Genomic DNA, 24,533 nt, shown 5'->3' on the forward strand with positions numbered 1-24,533 from the left:
CCACAGACCTTCACTGGGCGACCCTGTGGGACCCCCCACCTGCCCTCAGCCTGAAAGGGGACAGGGAGCACTGGCTTCTGGGGTGGTTGTAAGCTGCAGCCGTACAAGTGCCAGCTGTGGTTGCTGAGATGGGAGAACCCTTCCCTGCTAAAGGTGGTCAGGTGCCCCTCACCGGCCCCGACCCCCTGAGACCCCTGGGACTCATGTAGCTGGGGGAAAGATTCCATGTCAGCCTTGTTATTGGGGGGTCCATAGGAGAGCCCTTCCCTGCTAAAGGTGGCCAGGTGCCCCTCACCAGCCCCGACCCTTGAGCGATGGCGGGACTCATGTAGCTGGGGGGAGGGTTCCCTGTCAGCCTCAGAGGCCCTGGACCTTGGGTGGGGACTGCTGGTGCTTTGGGAGGTGCCGGACAGAAGGACGGGTGCTGTCCCGGTGAGGGTGCTGGCTGGGTTTCCAGCTGGGCCTTAGTGGCAGGGGGTGCTCAGTGCTTGGCTCTTGTCAGGGACCTGTGCTTGCCACCCGCTGTGGTCTCACGGGCCCAGGTGGTCTCTCCCCGGCCAAGCCCACCATGGCGGGTCCTGGTGCTCGCCGGCTTGGCTGCTGAAGTCTTTGGCCCCGGCCCGGATCTTCTTCTCCGTCCCCCGGCCTGTGTGAGCGGCGCTTCCTGCAGACACCGCTGTGCTTCCAGACGCTCCGTCTTTTGGGTCTCTTGGGGCGGGACTGGCTTCTTAAGTGTCTGAGCAAAGCCGCTAATGAATGAAGAACACAATGTCTGAGAGCCGGTGGTGGGGGGGTGGTTGGGGAGGCTCTGGCCTTGCTCCTGACCCTCCTGTACAGCTCTCAGGGCCCAGCCCCCCCCAAATGACTGTGAACCACAAGCCTGGTATTGATCTGTATTGGTGGAGAGACCTCCCATGCTGGAAGTTCCCCAAACAAAGCAGTGATGGCTTTGGGGCTGCAGGATCCAGCTGCGAGTGTGGAATCAGTGATTGGGGTGATCCCCCCCAAATCCGAATTTGCAGCCCCTGAGCCCCTCCTGATTGCTGACCTCTCCCACTGCCCAAAGCGAACGTCCTATAGACAATCTGGATCAGTCAAAACTGAGCTCCTGCTCTTCCCCACCCGCCCCCACCTCTTCACAGCCTTGTGTTGATTAATTAGTAATTAGTAAAATGCTAATTAATATTGGTGTTGGGAACCCCCCACTCTGAAGCTCACACCTCGGGGTCCTCCTGCCCCCACCGACATGGCGCCCAGGCCCGTTGCCTCAAGCCGGCACAGCCCCTCCTCCCTCAGATCCGGACCATGCCGGGGAGGGGGGTTCTGCCTGCTGCGAGTATCTTCCCCTCTCCGGCCATGGGGACGCCCCCTCCTGGCTGCTCCCCCCACGGGGCCCAGCCCCTTCTCCTGGGCTTCTCCTCAGCTACCCCCCTAAGGCTGGGCCCCCTCGTGCCTCTTCGGCTAAATCCCTCCCCCCATTCTGACATCTCCTCCCTCCCAGTGATGATCACGGCTGGCTGGGAGCTCCCTGAGCCGGGGTCTCTCCCGCCTCCCTGGCCACCGCAGCAGCTCAGGTGCCGCTCAGGCCGCCCTTAGGGAGCACAAGGGCCGTGTCTGGCCGTGGATCCTTCCTCTGTGAGAGTGAGCCGCCTGCCTGGGTTATCTCGGCGGCCCTTCTGCTCTCCCGACCCCGTCACACTGGGTCGGAGCGGTCCCCATCCCCCATGAGCCCTTGTGCAGGCCTCAGTTTCCTCGCTGATAAAATGGGGGCATTGACTTAGATTCAGGGATTTCTAGGCAGGATCAGGAGGCTGGCCTTGAACACAGCCCTTTTGTCCCTCCTTCATTATTAAATAATACTAGTAATATAAACAGAATGAGACAACTGTTTATATAGTACATACAAATAATGATTCCCGGTGTTTATCTGACACTTTGCAGTTTCTAAGACTTTATGAATTCTTTCATTGGAGCCTGGTGGCAAAGCCCTTAGAGGGAAGGCATTTTTTCATTTCTTACAGATGGGGAAACCGAGGCACAGGGAAAGGAGGTGGCTGGCCCAAGGCCCAGGCAGCGCAGATCTGGGCTTTCCTGCTCCAGGAGCGTGTTCTGGTCCGGACGGCCCCTCAGGGCTGCAGCTCAGGCAGTGCCAGGGGCCGCGGGGGTCAGTCAGCCGGTGCCTGAGATAGAATGTTTTTCCTCCAGAGAGGAGCCGGGGAACATGTCTGACCCTGCGGGCCCCGAGGTGACCCCTGCTAACGAGAACCAGGAGCCCCCGGGGGGCGGGGCTTTGGGAAAAGCCAGTAAACCTTGGCGCTTGGAAGGCCTCCTGCTGACCCCGCGCCGGCCTCCAGCTTCCCTCTGGAGGCCCCTGGCCTTTGAGGGGAGGGGGCCGGCTCTTTGATCGTTGGCTGAGTCTCAGCCTCTGAGCCATGGGCCGGCCGTTCCCCGGCGGGGCCGGGACTTGGTCATCGTCTCAGTCTGCCGGGGGGTTTCTTGGCAAAGAGACCCAAGTGCGTCGCCATTCCCTTCCCCAGGCCATTTTACAGATAAGGAGACTGAGGCACACAGGGGGACGGACTTGCCGGATCTCCAGCTAGGAGCGTCTCCCTGGCCGCCCGAGGCCCGGTTTTCTCTCTAGGGGCTTGGACGGCCTCAGACCTCGCCTGCATTTTGCCTGGGCTCCTGCCTCGGACCCCAGGTAGTGACGGGGGGACTTGCAGAAGGCAGCAGCTCCGTCACTGAGTGAGGGGAAGCTTGCACCAGGGGCTCTGGGAAAGGGGCCGGAAGGGGCTCGGGGCTGGCCGATGGGGAAACCAGGGCCCTGGGGGGGGAGGTCGCCTGCCCAGGCTCACCGGGGTGAGGCTGGGAAGGCCTAGCCCAAGGTCTCCTGGTGACTCCTGGAGGGCCCCACAGGATGGGGCAGGGAAGCCCACTTTGCTCCTTTAAGCCCCTATCTGGCCCCTCGTGGGCCCAAGTACTTGGCGAACGCTGGGCGGGGAGGCTGGCAGGGGCACCTGTGGCACGCTGGGGGTGCCCGCCCGGACGGCCGATGCTTGAGGCAGCTAGAAGCAGGGCAGAGAGGAGGGAGTGAGGGATGAGCCTGTGAGTGGGCGCCGGGGAGACACTTGGATGCCGCCCTGATGGACGGGCTTGTTCTCTGAGAGGGGGAGAAACAAAGCAGCTGCCCTGGACCGGCCTGACCCTGGGGGCGCCCACTGGCTCCTTCTCCTTTGATCAGGCTGGCCAGGGACCAGCCCAGTGCGCTTCAGATAAGAACCATTCATCATTTCTTCCAGCGCGAGCTGGGCCCGGCCCAGGAGAGCCCACTGCCAAGATGTGGGCCCCGTCTGCGAGCGCCTGCGGCCGGCCCGTCCCTGAGGCTGCCGCCCTCTTGGCCGGCCCCTCACCCAGTGACTGCTTTACGCAGCTCTGGCCTGAGCTCGAACCAGGCACAGAGCCCCGGGGCCTGAGGAAGGGGGGGAGGGCACCAGCTCCTCCCCCAATGTGGGCCCGGACCATCTCTGCTGGGGGTGTGGCAAGGGGTGTCCCGGGCTTGGGAGGTGAGGCCCCCAGGAGCCCACCTCAGGCTTCTACCTTCTCGGGCCTACTTTTTGTGGGCTTGTGGGAAAGCCCACCTGAGTCTCGCTTGCCCTGGACAGTAATGTTTCTCTTACTGCTAATTTTCCCTGCACAGTGCTCTGGGAGGTAACTCAGCCACTGATCTAGAACATCGTTACCTCAGCCACTGCTGTAGAATGTTGTTGACAGTAATTCAGCTGCTCTGAGAACCTTCGGCTGGTTAGTGTGATTGGCTATTTTTTGGACAAAAGCCGTGGTATCATCACCAGAGGTGCTTAGTATCCAGCTTTTTAGATGATACTTTCAGATCAGTAAAACCATATATGTCCCATGTATATGTACACACACACGTGTGCATCTGTACGCTCATTTACAAGTTACACATGTGAAAGAATCAGGGGGCGAAAAAGCATTAAAGCTTCAGGTGCGAAGGCCTCCCCAGTGCCGCTGTCCTAGCAATTACACAGACTATAAAAGTCACGTGGAGCGAGAAAGGGGAAAGGACTTGATAAAGATGAATCACTGCTTGATCTTGGAGGTAATAAGGAGCCACTGAAGTTCCTTGAGCACAGGAGGGACATGGGCAGGTTTGCACTTATGGGAAATCATTTGGTAGCTGTAAAGAGCCTGGAGGTGAGAGAACGTTTGCAAAGTGCTCTGCAAGCGTTCAAATACTATGTGGATACCAGTGATGAGGATGATGGTGGCGGGGAGAGCGATGATGAGGATGATGTGGGGACAGTGATGATGATGGTGGTGGTGGGGATGGTGATGATGAGGATGATGGTGGTGGGGAGAGCGATGATGAGGATGATGTGGGGACAGTGATGATGATGGTGGTGGTGGGGATGGTGATGATGAGGATGATGGTGGCGGGGAGAGCGATGATGAGGATGATGTGGGGACAGTGATGATGATGGTGGTGGTGGGGATGGTGATGATGAGGATGATGGTGGCGGGGAGAGCGATGATGAGGATGATGTGGGGACAGTGATGATGATGGTGGTGGTGGGGATGGTGATGATGAGGATGATGGTGGCGGGGAGAGCGATGATGAGGATGATGTGGGGACAGTGATGATGATAATGGTGGTGGGGATGGTGATGATGAGGATGATGGTGGCGGGGAGAGCGATGATGAGGATGATGTGGGGACAGTGATGATGATAATGGTGGTGGGGATGGTGATGATGAGGATGATGGTGGCGGGGAGAGCGATGATGAGGATGATGTGGGGACAGTGATGATGATGGTGGTGGTGGGGATGGTGATGATGAGGATGATGGTGGTGGGGACAGTGATGATGATGGTGGCGGGGAGAGTGATGATGGTGGAATGGGAAGGCGTGAGGCAGGGAAAAGGACATTCTGGAGCCCCTTCCATATCTAGGTGGAGAGGAGCCCAAAGGAGGAGCTGTGGAGGAAACAGTGGTGGGATCTGGCAGCTTAGTGAGTGAGTGGGGGAGGGAGAGAAGAATTGAGGAGGAAGGTTCTAAGGTCACGGCCCGAGCTGGCTGGAGGGGTCGCGGTGCCCCTGACTGTGATTGGTGGAAGAGGGTGGGTTGGGTCCCAGTACTGAGAGCTGGGACTTGGGCTCTCCAGACCTGCTTGTCCCGGGGCGTTCCTGCTCTCCCACCCAAAGTGCGGAAGGGGGGCCTTCCTGACACCCCAGGTACAGAAGGTGGGTATGTGGGGGCAATGGCAGAACTTTCCGAACCTGGCCCACCCACGTCCCCAGGGAGCCTTTAGGTTAGTGCTGCCCTTATACAGACTCAGCGGGAGAAAAATGGCAGAGCCCAGGGGGTACAATTGGTTCTGTTGGGGTGCTTACCATGGGGCGGGCGGGATTTGGTCCATTTTATCACCCACCATCAGCTGCTCACGTACTGCCGGTGACCAGGCCTGCAGAGCCTGGCAGAGGGAACCCCCCAGGGTGGGTCGGCATCTCCTCCTGGACAGTGCAGCTAGAGGGGGGCTGAGCCTCCTGGTTCCGAGGCTGGCTTCTCTCCCCGTTGTGTCTCCCTATGGGTATTGATTACCTGCACTCTTGCCTTGGAGGCTGGCACATAGTAGGTGCTGAGTTGAGTGGGGAGCCCTGGGGGTGCTGGAAGACGCTCCCAAAGCAGTCTGGCCCCTGCCCAGGTTTTCCCAGAGAAGAAGGAGGGGTCACCTTTTGGGGTCCGTCAGGGCCCAGGACAGAAGCCTGCCAAGCTGTGGGCCCCTTGCTTCTTGGCCACAGCTCCTGGGCTGGAAGACGCCTGAGGCCGTCCCCCTTGGGCCTGTTGCTCTGGGCGGGAGCTGGGTTGAGGTCCCGTGGCCTTCCCTCACCCCCCGTTGGGCTCTCCCTTTCCATATGGCCCCTTCCCCCCTTCCCCATGTGTCCAAGAGGCTTTGGGTTTGGGGGGGTACTGAGCTTGTTTTGCTTCTCCTTCACTGGGTGCGCATCCTAGTCACCCTAATGAGACGCAGCCGCCTTGTCTCAGCTGCTTCCCCACCACAGAGGCTGGGGACGACTGGTGGGGGACATTGTGGGGGGTGGGGAGCACGGCAAGGAGGAGGGGGGAGGGAAGGGGCCAGAAGCGGGCCGGGGTCCTCTCCCTTTGACTCTGGGAGGCGTTGCTTGGCCAAGGGGCCTCTGGCAAAACCATGTTCCCTCTCCAACCCTCCGGCCTCAGTGTCCTCAACTTTAAGGGAAGGGGGTTGGGCCAGACGGGCTCTGAGGACCTCGTAGCTCCAGAAGGAGGGTCCGAGAGCCAGCCTGGGCATGTTGGAATAGAACCTGAGGGTCGAGCTCGGACCGGCCCCTGGCCTTGTTCTCGGGCTCCAGGCCCCTGTTTGCTGCCTCAGAGGCCCCGCTGCCCTCCGGGCTGATGCCTTTTCTCTCCCTCTCATTGGCGTTCAGGGTCCTCGTTGGCGCTCCGAAGGCGGAGTCAAAGTACAGCGCGTCGGTCAAGTCCCCTGGAGCCGTGTTCAAATGCCGAGTCCACACCAACCCCGACCGGAGGTGCACGGAGCTGGACATGGTCCGAGGTGGGTCGGCGTCCTCTGGGAGGGCGGCGGAGGTGGAAGCAGGGGCGGCCTCCACTCCTGACGCTCCGTCCCGGCCTCCTCTCTGAAGGCCTGTTTGCGTTTTTGCTGCCTCTCTTTTCTGGGACGGAGTTTTATTATTATTATCATTGTTTTTAATGAGGAGAAACAATGGCATTTTTATCCGTAGAGAAAAAGGCCAAAAGCCCCCGAATCTAGAACCTGCCCCTGAACGCCACGTTCTCTGTTTCTTTTCCAGGAAAGGGCCGCGGCACGTCCTGTGGCAAGACGTGTAAAGAAGACCGGGATGACGAGTGGATGGGGGTCAGCTTGGCCAGACAGCCCAAAGCCGACGGCCAAGTGCTGGTGAGCCGCCGTTGCCGCCTCCCCGACCCAGGGGCCCCGGTGCCCTCTGAAGGGCCAAGGGCTTTGGGTGGGGCCTTCCCGGTCAGCCCGGGCTGCTCGCTGGGTGGGGGGGCCTTGGGGAGGGGTCGCAGAGCGGATCCTACCCCTGAGCCATCTTTCTCATCTCCAAGATGGGGACCAGGACCCTTGTGACCACCTGGGTTCTCAGAGCCTAAAGTGAATGACTGTGGGAAGGGCTTTGGGCAAGCCAGAGAGCCATGTAAAGCCGTCGTTCCATTAGTTGCTGCCGACTGGGTGCTCGGGGCTTACTGGCCAGGGAGCAGCAGGATCATGGGGGTATTTGTGGGCAGCCACGGGGCCCCCCTGTAGGTAGGGGCTCACCTGCACCGTTATCTCCATTACTGCGCAGGGGGCACCTGGATAAGTGTTGAGTCTCTGGGGGGGGTGAATTGGTGCCCCCCCTCCAGGAGGCTCCAGTCTGAGGGAGAACCCCCCAAACAAGGGGCAGGGAAGGGCGTCTTCAAGCTTGTGCTTGGAGGGGAGAGGTCACTTCCTTTTGCATCCCCAGCACCTGCTGGCACACAGTAGGTGTTTACTAAATGCTTGACCCACTGAATGCCAGGGTTGCCAGGGAGGCACTGATAAGCTAGTGTTGGTCCGGCTTCCTGTCAAGAGACTCCCAGGGGGCCAAAGGAGGGTAAACAGCATTATTAAAGGGCTTGTTGAGGGCAGAGCCAGACATGGGGGATGCACTGACCCAGACTGGGAGGGCAGAGGACTCACCTGGGGGATGAACTCTCTAGACTGGGAGGGTAGAGGATGTAACTGGGAGCCTGTGTTCTAGCTGAGGGCAACTGAGGGAAGGGTGAGGGTTCCTCTGCCCTTGAAAGCTCCAAACAGAGAGTTTGTCTTAATATGGAGGAGGAAGGAGGACACAGATCTAAAAGCCGGCCCTTCCTCGAGCTGCTGCTTGTTAGGCCCTGCAAGGAGAGCTCCCGTGGTGTGGCCGCCCGTCCATGGACATTTTCTCAGATGCTGCCTCTCCGGGCCTGGGCAGTGGTCCTCCGGCTTCCTGCTCCCCCTCTCTGCTTTGGGGTCTGGAGCCCAGCCGGATGACAGGAGAATCTTGTGGCCTTGGAAGGTGACCCCACTTAAGCCGGGGGCCATGTCCTTGCCCTCCTTTGGTCACTGGCTTTTTCAGTGACCGATAGCCAGGCTTCCCTTGTGCTGTTCTCCCTGGTGAAGAGAGAGCTGGTATCCAGGAAGCACAAACTGGTCACTGCCCCCACACCTAGGACGGAACTGCCACCGCGCCTAGGACAGGGCCACCTAGGCTAGGGCCACCTAGGACAGGGTCACCTAGGACAGGGCCACCTAGTACAGGGCCTCCCCCGCACCAAAGACAGGGCTGCCCCTGCACTCAGGGCCTCCCCCACACCTAGGACAGGGCTGCCACCGCACCTAGGACAGGGCCGCTTAGGACAGAGCTGCCCTTGCACCCAGGCCGCCCCCACACCTAGGATGGGGCCGCCCATGCCTACGACAGGGCCGCTCCCGTGGTAGCTGGAATGGAGCTGGGAGGTTCCGGGTCACTAGAGATGATTCCCTTGGCTCTGAAAGAGCAGGGGAGGGTTTGCCAGGAGAGAGTTCTTGTCTTTCTCCCCTTGTCAGCTCTAAGCAAAGACTCGTCTGGGCCTGGAAACCGGGCCGGCGCCGGCTCGCTGCTTGGTAACTCCCTCTCGTTCCTTCCTGCGGCCTCCTGTCTTCAGGGCTTGGCCCAGTCGGGCTGCCGGTCCGGGGAGGGCGGATGTCCTTCCTGTGAGCCTTCCCTGGGCCTCCTTTTCCACCCAAGGGGCTTTTTGGAAAGATTAATGGAGCAATTAGTGCTAGGAAGAGCCGTTCTAGGATGTTTTTTTTTGGGGGGGAGGGGAACAACACCCAGAAAAAAGGTCAGGGAGTGTGAAGATGGAGACTGAGAAACTTGTCTTTTCTCGGTGAAGGACATTCTAGCTTTTCTCTCCACCAGATGTATTTAGAGAATGGTTCTTTTTGTCGTCCTTCCTCTGACTCCGACTGCTGACCTCACGGCAGGGGCCGAAGGTCACCTCAGCATTAGGACTGGAATTGGAAATCTTGGCCGCTCCCTAATCTTGGTCTGTCCTTTCTGGAATAGATTGTTCCCGGTACTCGAAGTGTAAAAATCTGCCGTGTGAACACTTATTATTATTATATTATTGAGTCGTTTTTCAGCCACGTCCAACTCTTCTTGACCCCACTTGGGTTTTTTGGGCAAAGGTACTGCTGTGGTTTTGCCATTCCCTTCTCCAGCTAGTTTTACAGAGGAGGAAACTGAGGCAAGCAGGGTAAAGTTGCCCAGGGCCACGCAGCCAGGACGTGTCTGAGCCCCAGCCACTGTGCCGCCCAGCTGCCCAACACCGCACTGCGGCGAGCCCGCTCTTGCCTAAAGAAACGAGTAATTAAGGGGGTTCCTTCCCAGGAGTCTCAAAATGCCATCAGCAGCGCCCTTGGTCCGGCGACAGCTCGGAGACGGTGGCGGAGGGTCTGGGTGCGGGGTCTCCATGCCCCCAGACTCTCAGCGTCTGATTTATTGAAGAACGCCATCGTGGTCCCAGAAGCCCCCAAGGTGGGACCAGATCGAGGACATGAGCCTTTGCTCCAAGGCCGGGAGCGGCCATTTGTCCAGTGACGCATTTTCATGGTTCCCCATCGATCTTCAGGGTGTTTTCGGCTCTTTGATAAGAGGCTATTTTGGCACCGACCCGTCAGAATGGGAGGAAGGAAGCCGTTCACAACACGGGGACAACAAAGCCCGTAAAAGCAACCACGTGAATGTCGGCGGCTGTGGAGGAGTGAGGAGCTCCTGGGAGAAGGTGGACCCCGGGCCAGCTTCCTTGCTTTAACCCCAGCCACCTCGCTTGGACCGAATGTCTCCTCTGTGCCGGGCCCCGGGACACAGACGGAGCGTGGAAGCCTCTGCCCTCTGAGGGTGCATGTTGGCAACGAGTGAGAAAAAGCGCAATTAGAAACAGGACTCGGGGCAGCCCAGGGGTTAGCGTCAGGAAAGTCAGAACGCAGCTCCAAGGTCAGATGCTCAGCATCTCGGTGACCCCGGACAAGACATGCAGCCTTTCGGACTCAGTTTCCTTATCCATAAAATGGAGGCTTCTCTTGCAGGACTCTAGAGAAGATCGAGTTTTTACAACATATACAAAACGTGAACATATGTACCCATACATGTATTTATACACTCATGAGATTTTAAATATATATATATATATATGTCATGTGTAAAATATTGTGAGCTATTCTTACCACAGAATAAATACACCCAAATGCTCACAAGCTCTCCAGCTTTCGGGCAGTCCCACCAGCGTTTTAGATGGAGCTGGACACGCTTGCCTGGACTGGGACTTACATTACTGTGCATTCCCAGAAGCTCAGAGAGTCCTCCCATGTGCTGGCAGCCCTTCTTCCTCTCTTCCCACCCCGGCCGCCCCCCTTCGATCCCACATGACCAGTCTGGGTTCTCTGCCGGCCGTACAGCCCCTAATGTTACTTACTCTTCTCTGGGGGCTCCTCATTCCTAGGAGCAGGCGGCAGGACCCGGCCGGTTTTTGGGGCGAGCGTTCGTTCCCCCCTGGAAGCTGACAAATGCTATGAAGCGGGTCTTGGTTTAGTTTCTGTTGATCAGCCTCTGGAGCGTGATTCGGATTAAACTTCAGTCTGCTGCGCTTACGCTCCCCCCTCCCACCCCAGGCTGGTTGTTAAACATTTACCAGCATCCCCTTCATGTGTGAGCAGGACTTTGAATGGACAAGGAGGAAGAGCAAGGGCTGGGCCGTGTTTGGGAAAATGCAGAATCTTTTACTGACCCCTGACCCCCGGCCTTCCCTTGTCGCCAAAGCCCACAGACCTTCTTCAGTCCGGACCTCTTGCCAGTGTCGGAGTGCTGAGGCGTCACAGCTTCGCAGACTTGCCCTTGCCCCAAACCCTCCTTGCCCAAGGGCGTCGGAGCGGCCCGAGCGGCCGCCACGTGGACCAGAGCCCAGAAGCAGGAATCATAGCGTGGCACAAGGGGCTGGGGCGGGGGGGGCGGACCCTCACCGGGGGGGGGGGCAGGGAGACCGAGGCCTGGGGCCTTCTGACCGCCCAGCCGGCTTCACTTCCCCTGGCTTGTATTGGGGAGTGGTCCCTGATGTCTGGGTTACGGTTCTGTCCGGTGTTCCGTGTGGCACCAGATCTCTCTTGTCTGTCGTCCATCTTTTCATGGCGTGGGGATGGGCGAGGCCTCGGGCAGAGAGCCGGGCCGGGTGCGGGGCGGACCTCGGGAACATAAGCCCAGTGCAGTGAGTGCTCAAGCAGGCTTACCCTGGGACTTCAGGAACCCCCAGATGGGGGGTGGCTCACATGGCTGACCATGGACCTGCTGGTTCCAACCGGGCCTTGTGGCCCCGACTGGCTGGTTCTGTGGCCCCTGCAGGGCCTGGAAGGAGAGGCTGGGTTAGTTAGCGCTCGAGATCTCCCCCTTCGGTATCTCTGGGGTCCTGGCAGTGCCCACTGGAAGGGGCCTGGGGACCGATTGAGCTCATGGGGGGGGGGTCTGTGTGTGTGTGTGTGTGTGTGTGTGTGTGTGTGTGTGTGTGTGTGTGTTTGTGTGTGGAGGCGGGGAGCCTGGCCGGCCCCTCTGCCTCTCATTGCCTCCAACCATAACACCCTCCTGGGGCCCCACCCTGGGGGCCCGCTGCCCAGGGGCCCTGGCTCAGGGGTAGCCGCTCTGAAGCTCTCTGTCCCTGTCTCCCCACAGGCCTGCGCCCATCGCTGGAAGAACATCTACTATGAGACGGATCACATCCTCCCCCACGGCTTCTGCTACATCATCCCGGCCAACCTGCAGGCCAGAGGGCGAACCCTGATCCCCTGCTATGAAGGTAAGGGCTGCTGGCGTGGCCTCGGAGCCTCCACTTTCCAGGCTCCTTTTCCCAGCAGCTGCTACTTCCCAAACTTGACGTGGTCCTGGGGGCGCTCACCCTCGCGCTTTCTGGGGAGAACTGGGGGCTCCTTTGTACCCAGGGGGGCTGGTTTGGTTCCAGGAGCCATTTCTCACCCAGGGGCGTCTGCAGGGCTTGTCTTCTTCTGGGCCTGAGGTCAGTCCCGGGGCAATAATTAGTCAGGGGCCCAGAAGGGCAGGGCAGGGGTCCTGGGGTGAGCGGAGGCTGGTAGGGGCCCGAGGCCTCCCCTCTGACTCCCCTTTTTTAGGCCAGGGGCCAAGCCTTAGAGCCAGGAGGGGCCCCCTGGGCCCCCAGGGAGTTGGGGGGAGAGGCAGGAGCCAGACTTCCCAGCTTGGCCCAGCCACGTAGCATGCCCAGTGGCCTGGAGGGGGGCCTGGTGGCCTGCAGGGGGTGCCCGGTGGCCTGGAGGGGGCTTGGCAAGAGCTTGCCCAGGGGATGGGGAAGGAAGAAGAACCATCTGGTTTGGGGCAGCCGGGGGGTGCAGTGGCTAGAGCACCAACCTTGGACTCTGGAGGGCCCAAGTTACAGTCTGGCCTCGGGTACTTGTTTCTGACCTTGGGTGAATCCCTGAGCCCTGCTTGCCCCTTCCGCACAAATAATTGTTTCAACATGTGCCTTCAGCCTCTTTTGCTCAGGACACCCGGGGAGCCCAAGGGAGCAGGAAGAACACTGGGGGGGGGGAGGGGAGTTCAGTCCTTTTCTTTTCCCCTGCCTCAGTTTCCTTCTCTGTGACAAGAGGGCAGTGGATTCAGGGGCCTCAAGGTTCTTTCCTGCTCCCCATCTACAGCCCTCTTGGACTCTCCTTTAAGAACCTTGAAGATGCTCAGCAGTTCTTGGTGGTCCCCAGGGTGACCCTTGGACCCCAAGGAGCCTTGGAGAGCTCCTGCCTGACTCCCTGGGAGTCACTAGTGAGGATCCCAGAGCCTGGGGTCGGGGGCCAGAAAGGCGGGGACCCTGGTAGCTGGGAGCTTTGCAGCAGCTGGGACTCTCCTGTGGGGAGACTGCAGCTGGGCAGGAGTCCCCCGAGGCTGCCAGAGCGTCTGGATGGCCTTCGTGCCGCCTGCTTCGTCCCCCACCACAGGCGGCTTCTGCTCTTCCTTCCAGGGGTTTTCCAGGGTTTTCAGCTGTGGGGGGAGAGGCCCCCGGCACCCCCCTGTCAGCTGTCTCCCTGTGACCCGGGGCCGGCCAGGCAGGATGCTTGTCAGGAGTTGTTGGACAAGAGAACTGAGGGCCTTGTGATCCAGAGGCTTAGCGGCCCCTGGGGGGGGCTTGTTTCGCCTCCCCCAGAAGCCTGGCGGCAGAGAAGAAGCTTCTGCCCACTCAGAGCATGAGCGACCTGTGGAAGGAGCAGATGGGCCCATGGTGGAGACAGGAGGGGCCCGCTCTTTAACCAGGAAAGCGGCCAGAGCCTTGGGGTCCGAGGAGTGAAGCATAAAACCAAGGGGGCCAGAGCGTCCCCTGCCTGGGCCGGTGTTGGGGCCCATGGGACCGCCCCACGTGGAGCACGCCTTAAAAGGGGCAGCAGGACCCAGAGGGGGCTTTATCGCAGCTCTCCTCTGGGGCCCCGGGGCTGTGGCTGGCTCACCCTGGGTGGCTGATGAGTGACCGAGCTCAGACGTCACGCCTGGGGCTGGGGCCGGGCCTTCCTGGCTGCACATGCTGCTTTTCGTGTGGGGATCGTTACCCTGGGACGTCACCATCTGTGACAGGGCTCGTTCCGGGCCCCTGGCAGGTCCCTGTTTTAAGGGAGTTACAACTGAATAATTCTAATAATACTCAGCACTTCCATCTACGTTAAGTTTGCAAAACGCTTCACGTGTGTTAGTCAACAACCACGTGAAATGATCATCCTGGAAATCCGTACCAAAGGACTGCACGTGTTTAACACACATCAGATTATTTGCCGTCTGGGGGAGACGGAAAGGAGGGAGAAAAATTTGGAACACAAGGTTTGCAGGATGAATGTTGGAAATGATCTTTCGATGAATTTTGAAAACAAAACAAAACAAAACAAAAAAAGCCCCCTATGAAATAGGTGCTTTTGTAGCCTCCATTTTACAGATGGGGAAACTGAGGCTGAAGGAGGTGAAATGATTTGCCCAGAATCACACGGCCTCCATCTCCCGGCCCTGCCCGTCTCCATCCCTCTGCCCTTCGCTTTGGGGGAATGGCAGTGCTCTGCCAAATAGCCGTGCTGACGGCCCGGTTCCAGAGCTGCCCGTGCAGCCGCCTGTTATAACTGGGACGATGTGGTTTTCATCCACTTTCCCTCCCGGTGTGGATGGTTTGGGCTCTCACTAAGGCTGACGCACGCATTAGCCGGCCTCCCGCAGACGTCGCCAGCCCACGGGATCTCGGGTTTTGCCGTCAGTTTGTGTTTCCTGCAGAACTTTTTCCACTTTAAAACGGCCTCTTTCCAGTGGTTAGGAAGCTCCCATTACTCATCGTGGATTTGGATTTTCCACTCTCATTGGGAATTCAGAAATATTTTAGGGTTGGAAAGTTATTTTTTTCTCGTTGCTGTTTTATTTCCTGGTTAAACTAAAATTACAAAAGCATGAAAAAAGACATGTTCCCCCCCCACCCCAAGGTGGCTGCTCCTCAGCTGCAATGAAAGTTAAGCAAACAGCCCCCAGACCGTGGACGAAGCCAGAGGGACAAACGACCAGGGCCGACGGGGGTCGTGAGCCGCTCACTCTCGGCCAGTCTAGACCGGCCTCCCAGGCCTCGGGACTTGTTCCTTTGGGCCACTTATGTAACACGAGTGTCGCAGCTGCACTTTCTCTTCCTGACTATGCCGTCCAGAAGGGGATCAGCGAACACAGTCACCAACTGGAACGAGATGGCCTTCCCATGCGGGGTGATCACGAGGGCCCCCCCGAGGAGACTGAACCTAGGTTTCCCCTGTCGCTCCTCCCCACCTGCAGCCCTCCATCCCTGAGGGTTGGACTGAGTGCAGACCCAGCCCCGACACAACTGTGTGACCTGGGCCTGTCACGGAAGCACCATCCCTGCAGCTTCTTGTTCTGTAAAATGGGCACAAGAGCAGCCCATCTCTCACGGGGCATCAAATGAGAGCCCGCAAAGAGCTCTGTGACCCTCGGGGCTGCCGGGACAGCCACGGTGGCGGCTTTAAGGTTTCTTTTCTTTCTGGTGAAAGCTTTTTATTTTCAAAAATCCCAAGATAATCATCAGCATTCACCCTGGGGAAACCTCGTGTTCCAAACCCCCCCACTGTGCCCCCCCAGATGGCAAGGGGTCCGTGAATGTCCAACTGGGGCAGTTCTCTGCGCATGTCGTCACGGCGCCCGGGAAGAGTCAGAGGGGCCGGCGACTGTTAACAGCGGGAGGGGTTATTCCGGCAGCTCGGAGCCAGAGGCGGTGCCCCCTCAGCCTCCATGGATGGCCCCCCTGGCCCTGCAGCCGCCCCGCTCTTTCTCCAGCTGCTTCCCCACTTGGGATCAGTTAGTCCCCGAGCCGTGTTCTCAGAAGTCAGGCAGATGAGTGACGGCCATCACTCAGCTGCTGCTGCTCTTCCTGGCGGGAGGGGAATCTGATGGTCTCGCCTGCCCCTCCCTGGGGGGTCTGGGCACAGCGGGCTGGGGGAGCCCTCCACTGCTGGCAGGGGCAGGGATGGGAGCTGGGCACACGGCAGCGGGGGGGATGGGGTCTGGGGAGCTGGGCATAGGGCTGCCAGAGGGGATGGGGACATGGGCACTTATTGTTTGTGGAGGAAAAGCCCTCCCTGGCAGACGGACCACACCCGCCTCTCCCACCACCTCCACCCTGGCACTTCCTGGCCTTTTCGCACCCTGAGGAAGGGTTCCTTGGGGCTGTGACCTCACCTCGCTTTGTGATCTGGTGAGTGGCCCCCAAAGCTCCGCCCGTGCCCGCCGTGGGCAGAGACGCAAGGGGGCTGGGGCAGCAGGCTGGGCCGGCTCCAGAGGAAGGCCAAGTCCCTTAGGCCCCGTTTATGGTTTTTTTAATTCCTCTAAGGTTTCAGCTTCTGTTTCTGGGTGCTTCCCCAGTCTGTCCTCCCCCTCCCCTTTGTGGATTCTTAACCTGGCAATTAATGAACTGAGGTGGAGGGAAAAAAGCATCTAGCAAAGACCCCCCCCCCCAGGTCTTGCCCCCCTGCAGAGATGCAGCAGGGTCAGCATCATTTCCATGGTGACGGCCCCCAAAACTGAGGGGGACTTTTAGGAGACAGAGGCGGCTGAGTTGTGGGAGGCCAGGAGGGGCGGGGGACATGGCCAGATTATGGAGGCCAGGATGGAGGGAAGGAGAAGGCCCAGATCAGAATGAAGAAGTGTAAGAGACAAAAGGGCGTCCGGCCCCCAGGGGAGAGGCTGAGCCCGAGGCCTCCCCTGGGCATGGGGGTCACAGGCCCCGCTGAGCCGAGATCTGCTTCTCCCCCAGCCGGGGTCCCTGTGAGACCGGCTTGGGCCTCCTGAAGGAGGGGGCCGGTTCCTTGGTTCCATCAGTCTTACTGTTGGCTGCGAGTTAGCCCTGAGCGGCTGAGGGAGGCACAGAGTCCCATAAGGTCCCCCCCCCCCCACCAGCTCACATGCAGACAACATAGGGCCCCCGACCCTTCCATAAAGAGGGGCTTGCACCGTTGGCCCTCTAAGCCTCCTGCGGCTCTTGGGCCAGGGCCTTTCAGGACCCTCCCAAGGACCCGAGGAAAGGACCGAGACCAGCCGTCCTGCCCCCCCCAGTGCCCATGAGCTGTGCCCTCCGGGTATGGGACAGCCCTCCCGAGGCACCTCCTTCCCTGCTCTGGCCGGTAAGCCAGGGCTTCACGGGGCCCTGGAGAGGAGCCCAGGGCCGGACTGACCCCTCCATGGCTTCCTCTCCCCTCTTCTCTCTCCAGAGTATAAGAAGAAGTACGGGGAGGAGCACGGCTCGTGCCAAGCCGGGATCGCGGGTTTCTTCACCAACGTGAGTAGTGTCGGGGGCCTGGGGCTGGGCTGGGGCCGGGGCTTCTCCTTTCAGTCTGGGGGCCTCAGTCTGTTCAGTGGGGGGTGAGGTGCGATAGCCTGTGGTCCCTCCCAAGTCTGGCTCCTTGAGGACAGCTGGGCCACAGGGGAGGGGTCACAGTGGTTTGGAAAGTCCTGCAGGGGTTGGGGGGGAGTCCCCTTTCTTCCCACGTTGTGTAGTTTGTCCTTCACTGCTTTCTCTGGGGCTGCCCTGGCAAAGGTGGAGGAGTGGCCCGGGAGTGATCAATGAGCAGGTGCTTCCTGTGCACTGGACACTGTGAGGAGGGTAAAGAGGGCCGGCCCCTGCTCTGCTGGAGGGAGCAAAGGAAGGGCCCCGGGAGCGGGCCTGGGGGGGGCACTGGAGGAGGCGTCAGGGCGCAGCCGGCTGGACTGCCCGGCCTCTGGGTCGTGGCGGGCAGCTTTCTCCCCACTAAGTGATGGTGACCGTTCTGCCGGGGGTCATAAAGTTGCCCTGGAGGCCCCCAGGACCTTGAAGGCTCTGGCACTTTAGGACATCCTTGCGGCCTCCAGCCTCCGTCTCCTCCCTTACCAGAGCCCTTACCCAGCAGCTCCCTGCGGGGACCTCGGTGGCCGATGGCTCGCGGGGACGGGCCGGGTGCCGTGAGGTGAGCGGCCCAGATGCGGGTGAGGGGGGTGCGTCCCCCTCCCTTTGGCAGGCCCCTGGCCCGAGGCAGCTGCTTCCTGGCCTCCCTGTGCTTGGCAGCTGCCGTGGGTTCCCAGGAGCTTCCCTTTGTTCCAGAGGCGCCTTTGAACTCGCTGCCTCCCTCTCTTGGACCTCAGCTGTTTTATATGGGGCAGGAAACATGGATAAATGGGGTCAGCCGGGCAGCTCCCCAGGTCTCGTACCTTCGGCATCCGGCCGCCCGCTCCCTCCAGGGGGTGGCAGGTGCCCCTGGCGCTAAGCTTGGGGGTCCGGGCGGCGCGGTCCCTCAGGACCGGCCAGAGGCCATAACACGTTCCCCCGGGTCAGCCTGCCAGCGTGGCTGAGGGCCCTGGAGAGGAACTCGCTGGGTTCCAGCTCGTTCTTGCCTCACATTTTTCATTCACTTTTATTTTAGCCGTTAGGCGAACCTGTACTGTTTTTGTTTAACAAGCATTTATTTTATGCCCCCATTCCTAGCCAGGGTCGGGAACCGTAGACATTCTCCCATTATTGCTCCTCTAGAGTGACAGTGAGCAGCTGAGTCTAGAAAACTGTTGATGGAGAGACCCTGAGCTCAAGGTGTAGTTTAATTCAGAAAGCATTTAGTAAGTGCCTACTGTATGTGAGCCATTTTCCATTATTGATCCTCTAGAGTTACCGTGAGCAGCCATGAGTCTAGAAGACGGTTATGGAGAGCGTCCTGACAGTGACCTCAAGGCATAGTTTAATTCAGAAAGTATTTATTAAGTTCCTGCTGTACATGTGACATTATGCTAGGAGCCCAGATCCACCAAGACAAAAGCAAGATCATCCTGCCTTCTTCTCTTTGACTTTAACTCCCCGAGCTGGAGCTGGAAACTGGGAGATGGGGGGGGGTCTTGCTCTCTTGAGGGGCCTCTAAAGTCCACACCATCCTGGACTGTCACCCGGCACCCCAAGTGCCCTCAGTTTCCCCATTTGTACATGAGGTGCCAGGTGGGCCTCCGAGGTCCCTTTGAGGAGCAGATTGTTGGTCCTCTGGTGTTTAGGAAGAAGGGGAAGCCCCGGAAGACTCTGCTGATGTCGGACACCCCAATTGTCCCTCCCGACAAGCCCCCCACCCTGATTTGGATTGAACACGGCTTCTTCCTCTGTCATGAGCTCTTGCTGGTCAGGGCCTCGAGCGCAGAGTAGGATGTTCCAGCATCTGCAGCCGGGGAGCCCTTGGGAGGAAGCCCAGGGAAGGAAGGTGCCGGCCATTTGTCACCGGAGGCTTCCTCTGTGGAGTGGGCCCTCCCAGAGCCTCGGGTCGGCAGCTTCATATCTACTCGGCCCCAGTTCCCTCCTTCCTGAATGATGGTGGTGACTCTCGGGCCGGCTTGCCTGTGCCCCGTCCCGTTCTGTTTCCCACGCTCTCTCAGCCCTGGGCACCGTAGCCGAAGCCACCTTTCCTTCCTGCTCTTGCTTCTTTCCCCCTTTGCCCCTCTCCGAGACGGGCTTCTGAGGACTTTCTCAGGCGCGTGTCCTCTGGGACACGGTCTGCCCTGTGAGCCTCTGGGAGTGCATCTCATGGGCTGGAATTTGGGGTTCTGCTCCTGGCTTTGCCACCTACGGCCTTGGCCCCTCTGGGTCTCAGTTTCCCTGTCTGTAAAATGAGTGAATTGGATTGTTTGGCCTCAAGTCCCTTCCTGCTCTCCTCTGGGCTCCAAGCGCCGTGTTGCTTAGTACAGAGTTTCCCTAGTAGAGAAGGGCAGGGGTCTCTCACAGGAGCCTCAGTGACCATCTGGCCCAACCTCTGCAGCCCAAGGAGGCGATGAGATTATAGAGAAGTCAGTGGGACGCCGAGGCCATTTGGTCTGAGGCTCTAATTCAATGGTCCTCAAAGTGTAGCCCAAAGAATTGTTGGGGTCTCTGAAACCCTTTCAGAGGGCCTATAAGTTCAAAATTATTTTTTGTTTCTAATATAGGAAATAGCTATAAATATAACCCATGTGAGCAAAAACTCTGAACAGATCCTCAACAGGTTTTTTTTTTGTTTTGTTTTGTTTTAACAACATGAAGATACTGAGAACAAAGGTTTGAGAACCACTGCAATTGTTCAGACCGGGAGGCTTGCCCGTTGTCCCACAGGCAGGAAAGGTCAGAGACAGACCGAGAAACCTAAGGAGCGATGTCCCAACTCCGGGGAGGGCGTTTTAACTGAGGAACTCAGGAACAGTGCTTTCAATCAGTGCTGTGCTACTGTAGCCTCCATTTCCAAACTCCACGGAGCAAGGAGCTTCCAAAATATAAAGGCCCTGACAGAGATCAGAAACACAAACTGACACCCACTAACCATTGCACCACACTCCCTCTCACAAGGAAAGGCGGCTGCCTTAATCCCTGTCACTGAGCCTCTTTGGGCTGATGGGTTTTACAGAAACAGGGCGCTCAGCCATCTCAGCCCTTTTAAACAGTTTGCACCCTTTTGGGGAGATCATTTCTGCCTCCTTAGTGCCCTGACCAGATCCTTCTCGGGGGCTTCCTAGCCCAGCCTGTAGCAGAGACAGACCCCTGGGAATTCTGTGGGGGGGCTTGTGTTCCCTGCATCAAAGGGTGTAGGGAGGAGAGCTTGGTGGACCATTGAGCTCAGTAGGAGTGTGAATGGTTGGTACTCTGGGGGACTCCTGTTGCCTCTGGGGGTCTGCGGCGATTCCCAGCTCCAAGCCTGTGCCTGGAGAGCACAGGCTCTCCAAGGCTGATTCCCCCCAAGCTGGGAAAACTTATGTGTCTGCCCCAGGCTGAGTCAGTTAAGTGGAGGAAAGGGAGGCAATAAGCACTTATTGAGCATCTGCTGTGTGCCAGGCCCTGCTCCAAGCAGGCATTTTTACAAATATTGTCTCATTCCTGGGGAGCTGTCTGTTCCTGAGAGCCTCTGCCTCCGTGCCCGCTGCGGGACGTCCATGCCCCCCTGTCGCCGCCTCCACTCCCCAGGCTCTCGCCGTCTGCCTCTCTTCTCCTCAATGTGGGACTTACGACTTGCTTGGGTTTGGAAGGCGAGGAAGTGACCTCCGAGTGCTTGTTGGCAGGACAGGACCCCCAGCTCCCGGGCTCCAATGTAGCTCACAACCCTAAGCCAGTGGCCCAAAGGTCTGGGTTTGAATGCCACCTCTAATGTTTACTAGCTCTGTGATGTGGCCACATCACTTAACCTAAGTGTTCTCAGCTGTCCGATTGGGGCTGATGTCCCTGGAGGAGCTTGCTGTAGCTAAATCTTGGCCATTTGGGATGGCTGAGTCACCTTCCTGTGGGTGAGCTGCCCTGGGCTTTCATTAGCACCAGACCACAAAGGTGGAGCACCTATCATATAAATGATGAAACTGAGGACTTGCCAGGTTGCCAACCCAGGAGCTGAACCAGACTTGCTGCCTCCAAAGGCAGCGTTCTTTCCTCTCCATCTGGCTCCTTTGGAATGGTCCTGGAGCACTTGTACACCATAGGAAAGGCTCCTCACCTGTGAAATTGCCCCTGAATCACTGTTTCCCATGTCCCCTCTGCTCCTCAGGGACTTTGATGCGGCTCAGGACAAAGCTCCGTGTTCATCCTGGAGAGGGGTCTCGAAAGGGGGCTGCTGGGCTGACTGGGCCCTTTCCTGCTGGCTTCCCCTTACTCATCTCCCTGTGATTCTCTTTGACAGGAACTGGTTGTGATGGGAGCGCCGGGTTCTTTTTATTGGGCAGGGACAGTCAAGGTCCTGAACCTGACAGACAACATGTACTTCAAGCTGAATGACGAGGCCATCATGAACCGGCGCTACACTTACCTAGGTGAGGCGGAGGGGATACGTACCTGGGCCAGGTGGAGGGTGGGATATGTACTGGGGACTGCTGGGAAAAGTGGGTCTAGGGCTTTCCAAGGACCATTGCACCTATTCGAGTCCAAAGTCTCTCCCCCATTAAGTCAACTCTGGAAGATTCAATTAGTTTCTTAGCTCAATACTCCCATCTTTAAGATGGTCAAAGAGCTGAATCAACATGGTGAGATTCAGTAAGAAAACAGACAGGTAAGTTTACAAGGATGCTACTGTTATATCTTCTCACTTAGCCATTACTGTAGTCATTCATACTTTTTTATTGCATAGAATTGTATTTGGAAAAGGGATGTTCATTCATTTGTTCATCCATTTATTCCTTTTCTTTAAAAATTATTTTTGATACACATTGCTTTATGAATCATGTTGGAAGAGAAGAATCAGAGTTGAAGGAAAAAACCATGTGAGAGAGAAAAAAGAAGTAAACAGAGCATGTGTTGATTTACATTCAGTCTCCATAGTTCTTTTTCTGGATGCACTTGCCGTTTTCTGTCCTATTGGGATTGCTTTGGATCACTGAACCACTGAGAAGAACTAGTTTTCTTTGTCTGTTTTGGCTCTTCCTAGTTTGGGTATCAGACTTGCTGCCATACAGTTAGGCAAAATAGCTCCTAATTATTGCTTTAATTTCTTTTTCATTGGTGGTAAGTTCACCTTTTTCATTTTTGATGCTGGTGAGTTGTTTTTTTCTTTTCTTTTTCTAATCAAATTAACCAAAGGTTTATCTATTTTGTTGTTTTTTCATAAAACCAACTCTTAGTTTTATTTATTGGTTTAATAGTTTTCTTAGTTTCAGTTTTATTAATCTCTCCTTTGAGTTTAAGAATTTCTAATTTGGTATTTAATTAGTTTTTAAAAATTTGTTCTTTTTCTAGCTTTATGTCCTTTATATAGATTGCTTTGCCAGACTAGAATGGGGGAAGTACCAAGTTTAGACAAGATGTGTGGACCTTGCACTGTGTAGGAAAGGGGAAGTCCACAAGACTAGATAACCTTATTGTACCCAAAGGCATCAGAAGGAGACAAGACAAAGGCCTGCAAAGCTCACCAGAGGGTCAGAGAAGGCTTTTCTCCACATTTGGGATGGACTTTGAAGCATGGCTAGTCGGGTAGTGAGGACATTCCAGACTGGAGGAGACAGCAGAGGCCACAGAATCATCAGCATATAAATGTGTCTAAGAGACACCGGCTTTCTGGGGTGTAGAAAGTGCAGGGTGATGTGGTATGGGCAGAGAGGGGCCCACCAGGCTGTGTACGTCCCTAAATGCCAGGCAAAGGAGTTTGAACTTTTTTGGCAGGCACTAGGGAGTTATTGAAGGTTGTTGGGTAGAGTAGTGATGTGTTCAGATTTCTGCATAAGACATTGTTTGGAGAGTATTATAAAGAATGGCTCAGAAAGGAAAAAGTAGAGAAGTGGGAACTATTGGTAACTTTTGCAGTAGTCCAGGTGGTCAGTAAGGGACCATGCTCCTCTGGGCATGGCCCAGGGGAGAGAGAAAGCTGAGTGTGAAGGGTGTGATGGGAGAGACAGACCTCCCAGGGGGCCAGAGTTCCAGGCTTAGCTCACTCGATATTTATGGTCAAATGCAGCAAATGTTCGCCACTAAAAATAATGTCACAGCATCCTCCCAGTTTCCACCAGGCGTCTATTTGGGTTTCAAAGGGAACCCAAGTGTTTGAGTCCCTTTAAGCTGGTTGGAAATAGATACGTTAAGAAGTAAGAGCGGTCCTGATGGACAGCAGCCTGATGTAAGCTGTAATTAGGGCTGCTCACAGACTTTCCTTCTTTCCCAAACCTTTTAATCTTCCTAAATGAGAAAGGAGCCAGCAGGTGCCACTCAAGAATGATGACGGGCAAAGGGCTGGGTGCCCTTGGGGACCCCCCTGCCCCGCCACGGCTTGTCCTTTCTGATCGGGCCGGGAATCAAAGGCTTCTCTCCTTTCATCATCACTCAGCAGTGCATTAGAAAGCTCCATTTAAGACAAGGTCATCGGAGGGGGTCGTAGATGGCTTTAATGGAAGCAGGGCACAAACGCTGAAGAAATGTGTTTCCTTTGAAGATGGGCCCCGTGCTTAGTGCCCACTGCTGGCAGAGACGCTTCCTGTGTTGCAGTGGAGAGCTGCCCGACGGCGTGGCAGTGCCCGCTCTTGTGGCTTTTGTGGTGTCCCTGAGATTTCTCCTTAGGAGAAGCTGGGCCTCAACTGACAGCTCCCGCTTTCCGAGGGGCTACTCACATGGCCAGCAGGGGCACCATCACCAGGGGATGCCAGGGTTTGAGGAGGAACAGAGATCGCTGTCGGAGACAGGCAGGTCCTTCTGTGCGTTCTTACCGCAAGGAATATCCCGGCCGCAGCGTCCGGCCGTTTGTTGTCTGAGGGTGGCTGGAGGCTCGTGGCCAGCTGCTCAACCACTTGATGGTGAATTTTTTGGCCGAGTGACTCATACTTTGTTAATTCAGATAAATTTAACGAGAGAGAGAGGATTGCGAAACATCAACTAAGTTCTGGTTGTCATCCTTTGCTTTTATGGATAGTACACGTGTTCCGAAGAGCTGTGAAAGAAATCAGAAGGGGAAACAGTCTCAGAGGCAAAGTTGATGATCGCTAGCTTCCGAGAGTCCAGTTCAGTTCTGCGATCATTTATAAAATCTGGCATTTGTGCCGGATGCTGAGCATACGGTGACAAAACAGCAACTTTTTCTGTCCTTGGAGAACTCACTGTATGCAAATCTCCAGTGTGCAAATGAATCAATAAGAACCTCCAGTATGTCAATGAAACCTACAGGCAAATCTCCAGAATGCCCATGAAATAACATACGCTAATGCCAGCCAGTCAGACAGACAATGGACATTTCTTAGGGCTTAGGGCACGTCCCCGCCACCCCGTCACTAAGTGCTGGTGAGTAACTGGGGCAAGTCCAGTGATCCTTCCACACTGCGAATTTCCCAATTGCGATTTCCATACCTTGAGTAGGGATTGGCCTAAGACATTAAATGGGAATTTGTTGTTTTGCAAAAGCCGCAGATGAACTGTACTGGCCAGCCACCAACTCGGAA

At 57.1% G+C, this 24,533-nt stretch overlaps 1 protein-coding gene across 1 annotated transcript in view; it reads left to right on the plus strand.

Moving 5' to 3' along the window:
* Positions 1 to 24,533, plus strand: part of ITGA9 (integrin subunit alpha 9) — a 287,368-nt gene that overhangs the window by 12,711 nt on the left and 250,124 nt on the right. The window contains exons 2-6 of the mRNA XM_031962459.1: positions 6,483 to 6,610; positions 6,867 to 6,973; positions 11,799 to 11,922; positions 16,877 to 16,944; positions 21,302 to 21,431. Of these exons, the coding sequence (XP_031818319.1) occupies positions 6,483 to 6,610; positions 6,867 to 6,973; positions 11,799 to 11,922; positions 16,877 to 16,944; positions 21,302 to 21,431 (557 nt within the window). The remainder of the gene's footprint in view (positions 1 to 6,482; positions 6,611 to 6,866; positions 6,974 to 11,798; positions 11,923 to 16,876; positions 16,945 to 21,301; positions 21,432 to 24,533) is intronic.

Source organism: Sarcophilus harrisii, chromosome 1, assembly GCF_902635505.1.
Source record: "Sarcophilus harrisii chromosome 1, mSarHar1.11, whole genome shotgun sequence".
NCBI lineage: Eukaryota > Metazoa > Chordata > Mammalia > Dasyuromorphia > Dasyuridae > Sarcophilus > Sarcophilus harrisii.